The 7,949-nt window shown below is 59.1% G+C and overlaps 2 protein-coding genes across 2 annotated transcripts in view; both read right to left on the reverse strand.

Annotated features, from left to right (window-relative positions):
* Positions 1 to 2,141, reverse strand: part of LOC125754409 (translation initiation factor IF-2-like) — a 3,911-nt gene extending 1,770 nt beyond the window's left edge. Inside the window, exon 1 of the mRNA XM_049106081.1 lies at positions 757 to 2,141. Coding sequence (XP_048962038.1) covers positions 868 to 2,016 — 1,149 coding nt within the window. The 5' untranslated portion in view covers positions 2,017 to 2,141 and the 3' untranslated portion in view covers positions 757 to 867. The remainder of the gene's footprint in view (positions 1 to 756) is intronic.
* Positions 2,142 to 2,190: 49 nt separating this feature from the next.
* On the reverse strand, positions 2,191 to 5,906 carry EVX2 (even-skipped homeobox 2). Its single transcript, XM_025460278.2, has 3 exons — positions 5,480 to 5,906; positions 4,268 to 4,548; positions 2,191 to 2,913 (listed from the first exon to the last, which is right to left on the reverse strand). The coding sequence occupies exons 1-3, from the start codon at positions 5,904 to 5,906 to the stop codon at positions 2,191 to 2,193; spliced, it is 1,431 nt and encodes a 476-aa protein (XP_025316063.1).
* Between the last annotated feature and the right edge of the window lie 2,043 nt (positions 5,907 to 7,949).

Raw genomic sequence — 7,949 nt, forward strand, 5'->3', positions numbered from 1 at the left:
TAAGGAAAAAAGAAAAAATTTGAGCTGTAGATCATTTCTATTTCATTAGAAAGTTTTCTAATACTTTATGGGAATATTTTAATAGACCCCAGGAGTCTTGAAACGCTGTTTCCCCTTGAAATATTTTCCATTTCATGAAAATAATAAATTCTCCTGGAAAATGAATTTTCTCAAAAGTTTCCTGAAAGCCTATCTTTAGGAAATGAATGTTTTAAAATCCAGTGTCTTTAAAATAACAAAGCTATGTCAGAACACGAATTTGAAATAAATCACAGAAATATAGTGCCAATGGGTATATATGGATGTGTGCGCATCTCTTACATATGTATATGTTCAAGAGAATGGATATATATGTATATACATACATATACATATATACATACATATATACACACGAACATGTAGGCGGCACACCTACATTTTAATACACACACATACCCACTTTGTTGGGTCTAAACATGCACTAGCAAGTTATTTTAAGGGCTTCAACTCTTCAGAAAATCTCATTATGTGAGGAGCGAAGTGGCTCTGCGGGGAGCATTATGGAAATATCTGGGCTTGATTTAATGAGGCTGTTCACATTGGTGGACTATCAACTTAACAGAGAAAAGTCTACCCAGGGCGTCCGAGTTACCAAAATGAAAATTGGCAATTGAGATGATAAGAACGTGGCTTTCTTCTGCGAAATCACTTCAGGTAACAGAGATAACATTAAGTCACATCCATTCTATGCACCAAGAACAATGTTTTATGTACCGAGTCTCTTATCCGTCTCTCCTAATGACTTCCCTTAGCGGGTTGTTAGTACTTGACAGCAGGTCTCCGTGCGGGGAACTTTTCTCCAATTCCACATTCAAAGGAGGTCCATCAGAGAGCATGATTGGCAATTTTCGTCATAATCTGCACATTATTAGCATCAAAATTGACGTGGCAGTTAACACTGGTGGGTTTTGATGTGCCTTTCTTCAAGTTCAAGGAAACCCTTCCAGGAGCCAGGGTGGGCAGAATGGGTCTCGACAACCCAGCGGTGGTTTTGCAGAGGCGAGAGCGCAATAGACATGCGTGAGGACGGTGCCAAGAACCGCTTCGCCCGGGGAGAAGGACAGCGGGGAGGGAAGGGGGCGAGGGGGAGTCGAGGTCGAACTTGCAACAGTGTCTTAGGAAAAGCTTCACGATAGGACCGTCGATCTCGAGATTCGAGTATTTCCCAGGTGGAGTGGAACCCGCTAGTCGGAAAACTGAGCTGGAAACGCTTCTTCCAACTACTCCAGCGACCTCTCCGTCTCGCCCTCCACCTTCCCTGCGCGTCCCTTGCCATTCGAGGCCTGGCTGTGCCACCCTCCTTCGCCCGTTACTTTTTGCATAAAATATGCAAGACGCCTCCACCCCACGCCGGGGATCCCGAGAGAGGACGGTGGCGGGCCGGGAGTGCAGGCGACACCGCCGCCCCTCCCGGCCTCGGCTTTGCCCTTCCTGGGGAAGACCGACCGCCGCAGCCCCCCCCCCCCCCCGCGGCTCCCAAAGCCCCGCGGCCGCCGCGCCCTCCGGCCGCCCTCGCGGCCCTCCCGGGCCTCGGCTCCTCCGCTCTCCGTGGACGGGGCCCCTGACCCGCTCAGGCCGCGAGAACAATTGCCACCTCCCCAAACCCTCGTTTAAAGAAAAGAAAGGATGGAAGAAAGAGAGCAGCAGCAGGGGAGCCTCGGGGGTGACGCCCCCACCCACACACCCCGCGCGGAGCACCAGCGCACCCCAGCCCCTCTTTGTTGTGGCTCCGCGTCGCTCCTGGCCACGTGGTGGAGCAGCCCGGGCCGAGGGCTCGCAGCCAGGGCCGCGGCCCCAGAGGACTCGCTGGGGGGCAAGGGGATTGTCTTCGGGAAGACCGGGAGCTCCGGAGCGAGGCGGGAAACGGGGCGTGGGCGGTGGGAAACGCCAGGAAGCTGCTGGGGAGCAAATACAAAAATAGAAATAATTTGAGGGTACACCCGCCGGGTTTTCGCGCGGCTCTTCTCCCCGCATTCGGTCGGGGCAGCTTCCCTTCGGCCTCTCGCGCCGGGGCGCCCCCTGGCGGCAGCTTTGGCAGCGGGCAGCGCGCAGAGGGCACGTGGGCGCACGGAGGGCGCGGGGGGCGCTCAGGGGACTCCCGGGCACACTCTGAGCGGCGGGCACAGCCCCCTGGCGGCGGCGACGTAGTTATCTGGTGAGCGGCGCCTCGTCCCTCTGGTCCGGCGGGCTCACGGCGGTCTTGCTAAGCACCGCGGCCGAGTAGGGCAGGAAGCCGCTCTCGGAGCGCGGCGCCGCGGCGCTGCAGCCGAAGTCCGAGCCCCCCGCGGCCCCCGCGCCGCCCCCGCCCCCGCCGCCGCCGCCGCCGCCACCTCCCCGGGAGCCCAGGGCCGCGGCGGCGGCGGCGGCGGCCGCGGCGGCCGACTGACTGCTGTGGCAACTGAGGCACGAGCAGGGCGCGGAGCCGCCGCTGGGGGGCGCCCCGGCCGCCGCGGCCGAGGAGGCCGCAGCCGCCGCAGCTGCTGCAGCGGCCGCGGCCGAGGCCGCGCTGTTGAGCCCGGCGGCGGCCGCCGGCGTCTGGTAGAGGCCCGGGTGGCGGAAGCTGCACAGCAGCTCCGGCCTCGAGTAGGGGTGCGAGAGCGCACGGAAGGTGTCCAGCGGGCGGATGGAAGTGGCGAACGGCGACGAGGCCGCGGCCGCGGCGCCGGAGGCCGCAGCCGCCGCGGCCGCGGCCGTGACCCCCACGTGCGGGTAGTAGTGCAGCGGCACGTGCGAGTGGAAGGGGTAGGGCAGGCTTCCGGTGGCGGCCGCGTGCGTCATCATGTAGGTGTAGAAGCTGGGGTCGGCCGGGTGCGGCCACGACATGGCCAGGCGCTGCCGCTTGTCCTTCATGCGCCGGTTCTGGAACCACACCTGAGGGGAGAGCCGCACGGCGGCCGGCCCGGGTTAGGGGCTGCCCTGGGCCTCGGCCCCCGCCCGGCCCGCCTCCACCCGCCCCGGCCTCCCGCGGCCCGACCTGCTCCTCCCGGCCGCGGCCCAGCTCCGAGACCCCTCCGCTCCCCGGCCGCCAGGGAGGCAGGCGAGGACGGGAGCGGCCGCGGGCACCCCTCCTCAGCGGAAATAGGCCCCTGCCCTGGGTGCGACCGCCGCGGCTCCTGCCCCCCGGCTTTTCTGCTGCATTTTAAGGTCCCAACGCCACCTTTCCTCTCCTTCCCGCCACCCACGGGTGCCCAGTCTCTCAATCCCAGGCTTTGCACGGGATTCCAGGCCACCTTCGAAGAGCGGCTACCGCGGCAGCTTTTCTAAACGGGTCGCCGCCCGAGGCCTTGAGTCCCCTGAGCTGCAAGGCCCTGCCCCGAGGGCACGGGTCCGGTCGTGCTATCGAAGGGGACGATTTTGTTGGAATCGTTGGCCTCAAATGAGTGGCGGGAGCCACAGCCTCTTAAACTGGGAAGGAGACTTTTCTACCCCTCCCAACACAGTCTAATGAAGACATCATTCGTCACGACTCTAAACTTTAAAACGCCCGATCAAACCAAAGGGTGACTTCCACGACCTCCCTTACCCCTTGCAGTTTACTCTTTTCTCTCTGTGGAGTGTGAGATCCTCCGTGAAGTGTTCGCCAAGTCGCCCAGCCTCCCAGCTCTCTCTCCCGGATTAATAAAATTAACCAGCTAGAGATCCAGAAGTAAGGACCACTCCGTTGCGTTCTTCACCCCCACCCCCACTAACCGAAGGTTGCTTTTTTTTTTTTTTCCCTGCTGCCCAAGAGAAAAATGTTTAGGAAACTACTTTCTCGACCCAATCGATTTTTAAAATCCAGTATTCTTTCCTCCATGTTGTAACGATTTATGTGGAAAATAAATCTCCAAGATCAAGAGCAGATGAAAAGTTTCACCTAGGGTTCGAGCCAGAGGAACAAAGACCAGCCGGCTTTGCCGCCGAGGGGGCAGGGGGGCCAAGGACGTGGGCTCGGGGCACTGGGCAGGCGCTGGGCGAAATCGAGCAGAGAGGCCAGCGTTTGCGGCCTCGGCCTCGCCATTCCCGGGGCCTTCCCAGGTCAGCCAGGCCGGCCAACCCTTAGGATTCGGCAGCTGAGAAATAAATAGGCCAATTCCTTCGGCGTCCCTGCGCCCCTGCGGATTTGCAGGCCCTCAGCTAAGGGTGGCCACGCAGGAAGGAGGCAGGAGAACCAAAACTCAACTCAGACCCCCCACCCCCACCCCCACCCCGGGGAGGCTGGAAAAGGCGCCGCTGGAATCAATACCTTGATGGTGGTTTCGGGCAGGTTGAGCGCCGCGGCCAGCTCGCACCGGCGGGGCCGCGACACGTAGTTCTCCCGGTAGAACTCCTTCTCCAGGCGCGCGATCTGCTCGCGGGTGAACGCCGTGCGGTAGCGCCGCACCTGATCCGCGCCGGAGCCGGAGCCGCCCAGCGCCGCGCCCCCGCCGCCGCCGCCGCCGCCGCCGCCACCTCCGTGCAGGCTGCCAAGGCCAGAGCCCGACGCAGACGTCGTGGTGCCCGCGGCAGAGCCGCTCTCCGCGTACCCTGGCAAACAAACGGCCGACAGTGCGAGAGTCACCGCAGGCCCGAGACCCGGGCGCCGGGGCTGAGCGCGGACGGGGGCAGCCGGGGGAGGACGGCGAGGCGGCTGCCCGAATTGATAGGGTCTGTCATGCTTACAAATTGCTGCCTTTAATGGAATCAATAAAGTTTGGGGAGCCCTTCATAACCAAATAATAAGAACTCAATTAGGAAGGGCGTGTTGTTGTTGTTTGTTTGTTTTTTTTCTAGGTAATTGGAAATTTTCAACTCGGGAGAAAAATTGGCCAAGGGAAAATGCCTATATGTAGGCGCAGTTTGGGAAGCTCCGGGTTTCCCATGGTCTGAGGACGGTAGGGCAGCTTTCTGCAGGGCTTCCGACCTTTCTTGGGTTGTCTTTTGGGTTTGGTTAAAAATATTTTTAAGACTGGAGAGACAGCAGCAGCTCAAGCCAGAACCCTTAGGGGGTGGACTCTACTTTTCAACTCTTTCTCCGCTGACCCCAGCAGGTCTCCCAGAGGCGCCCGGCGACGCTCCCTCCGACTTACTCAGGCTGCCCCCTCCGCTCGGCCTTGGGGAATCAGGGGTAACGGAGTTCGGAGCAGCTACCAGGGCACCCTTCCCGTAGCGCGGCGCGGCGGCTGGCTGGGGGCCGGGCAGCCCGCACAGGCTTGAGACCAGCCCGCAGGAACACTCTCTGGGACTCCGGCGGGCGGGCGGGCCCGGCGCCCCCCAGGCCTGTGCCTGGCTGGGAGGCTCGAGGAGCCAAGCACCAGTGCGGGGTCCCCAGCATGCGCCCCCTCCCCGCCCGAGCCCGCTGGGTGCAGCTTGCCCGCCGAGGGTCGGGTAGGGGCAAAGGCAATCGGAAGGGCCAGCAGGAGCCGCGGAGGAACGGGGAGAGCGGGAGCCGAGAGCGCGGCCAGGGCGGCGCGGTTACCTTTGCCATTGTTTTCCTTGAGCGGCGCTGCAGCCAGGCCGCCGGGGGAGCGCAGCGCGGAGCAGCCCACCTCCACGTCGCTGCTCATGTCCGCCTCGGCGGCCGCCTCTGAGTAGTGACCCGGCTTTTTACGGCCTTCGGCGGCGGAGGCGATTTCGGAGGAGACGGTGCTCTCGCTGCCCGGGTGCTGCAGGTTGAACAAAGTGTCTATTTCGAATTTGCCCTTGGCAGGGAGGTCTCCCAGAGCGCCGTGCAGGGGGGCGGACGGCAGGCGCGGGCTGAGGCGAGCCGGGTGCTGCGAATTTTCCAGGGCCTCGAGCACAGCATTGCCAGCCGAATCGGACAAATTGGAGAACCGCTTGCCGGCCGTGGGGCTGTGCAGCCCTCTCTCCATCAGAATCATCTCTTTTCTTATTCTTTCCATCATCTCAGCTTTCTAAAAAATGTCACAGTGGCCCGGCTGTCCCGTCCTAATGATGGGCTGCGCCTAGGGCTAATTCTCATTCAGCCCCAGCGAGCGCCTCTAAATATTATTATCTCTTTTGGAGGGAGGCGGAAAAATTGTGGGATGCCAGAGCGAGGGAATGACTGGTCAAAATGACCCATACATCCTTCCGAGCCCGAGATGTCATTCATCAAAAAGTAGCGCTCGCTCGTCATTAAGGTACGAATGACGCCGTTCGAATAATCATTTATTGTAACAGGTTTATAAGCAAATAAATACACGCTCCTGTCAGTGGGTAATGAAGGCGGCTTCGGAGCAGACAAATAGATCCAGGTAGGAGGCGAGAAGAGACAAGAAGTGAGGAGGAAGGCTCCGGTCCTTTGCCCGCTCAGAGCCGGTTCTGTTCGCCCGGGGGTTTGGCCTCGGGGGTGAAATTGACAGTCTGATTAATAGAGCGCGCCGCGGCACATTTCCCCCTTCATTTAGGGGCATCATTACGCTCTCAGTTTGCTGGGTTGCCCCTTAGGTCCTAATCATGCAGCGCCTTCCTCATTTTTCCTCGGACATAGATACGTGTTAAATAATAGATAATGCTTTGATTTTCCAGAGTAGATCGTCGGGAAGGGTTTTTTTTTTTTTTTTTTAAACATTTACAAGCGGGAGGGGGGTAAGGGAGGGGACAAGAGGGAGGATGTAGGAAGAGTTGCGTAAGGAGACCTTGTGCTCCTGTCTGGATTACTTATCTTTTGAATTTCAGAACCAAATATGTATTTTATTTAACAAGTAGGACACCGAGTTTTCTCTCTCCCCACTTCTTCACCTCAGCCTGGCTGCTTTCCTCCCACCCCAGGCTGAGAGAGAGACAGAGACAGAGACAGAGACAGAGACAGAGACAGAGAGAGAGAAAGAGAGAAAGGGAAAGGAAATATCTTGGAGTTTTGAAAGCACTTTAGTGCTACGTGGCTGGGGAGGTGCATTGGGCCCGCGCCTCCAAACGGAAATCATTAGGTCCTCTCTGATTTTTTAACACCGTTTGCGGAGTGAGTTCTGAACTTGAAGTCCTGGGTTTTTTACTTTTATAACCCGGCTGATGGATAGGCTTCTCGCCTACGCATTTTCCCTGGGGGAAATGAACTCGGCTGGACGATTTCATAGTAGAATCCGACAGCTAACTTTAAACACAGTCGCGATTTACAACGCCATATGGGCTGCCCCAGATCCACTTTTCACGTTGCCAGCTTTCCCCCTCCCTCCTCAAATCGAATTATTTGTGGCAAAGTTGCCGAATTTCTAGGTCAAAGGAGAAAAAGAAGGGCCATAGCCTCCTTCCCCCACCGTCCGCTGCCCTCCCTTCTCCACCCTGCTCGGCTTTCTCCTCTCCTTCCCCTCCTCTCCCAACCCAGGCTCTTACCTGTGGCCCTGGGTACTCCCGGTGCTGAGCCTGGGCGCCGAGAGTCGCGGACCCGCCTTGCTGCTGCTTCTTGCGGCCTGAGCTTGGCGGCTGAGCCTCTTGGCGATAACTTTGATGGTCATAATGACGCCGGTGGCGACCATTTTAACGAAGATCAATCTTCACTCAAGGCCTTTGCACATCTCCTCCCGCGCTTGCGCCCCACCCTGTCCGGACCCCCAGTGCACCGTGCGGGCCCGCCAGCCAGCCGCCAGAGAGCACAGATCCGCGGCCACAGGCGGGGACAGGACGAGACGGGGACGCGACCCAGAGGTCGGCCTGCGAGCTTCCGAAGCGGCCGAGAGACCCTGGCAATCCCGGCGCCGGGCGCGGGTCCTGCATCCTCGCCTCAGCGCCAACTCGGACCCCAACCCAGCCCCCACTTCCTCCCTGCCGCCACACCCAGCACGTTGGGGTGTGTTAGGGGCAAACCCAGAATCTATTTGCCCATCTCTCCGTTGGCGCTTTCCTTTTAACCTTGAACCCGTTGGGGGCGCGTCAGGAATGTAAGGAGAGACGAGGTGTTAAGTATATTTATATACATTTATACACATAGGCGATGCCAAAAGTTTCTC

Source organism: Canis lupus, chromosome 36 (genome assembly GCF_003254725.2).
Source record: "Canis lupus dingo isolate Sandy chromosome 36, ASM325472v2, whole genome shotgun sequence".
NCBI lineage: Eukaryota > Metazoa > Chordata > Mammalia > Carnivora > Canidae > Canis > Canis lupus.

What these genes read in the sequence shown, in the direction of transcription:
- EVX2 (XM_025460278.2), bottom strand. Translation starts at nt 5,906, where the DNA reads ATGATGGAAAGAATAAGAAAAGAGATGATTCTGATGGAGAGAGGGCTG. An exon ending in CAAGGAAAACAATGGCAAAG is followed by an intron (nt 4,549 to 5,479) that starts GTAACCGCGCCG and finishes TTTGTTTGCCAG; the next exon opens with GGTACGCGGAGAGCGGCTCT. An exon ending in TGCCCGAAACCACCATCAAG is followed by an intron (nt 2,914 to 4,267) that starts GTATTGATTCCA and finishes CTCTCCCCTCAG; the next exon opens with GTGTGGTTCCAGAACCGGCG.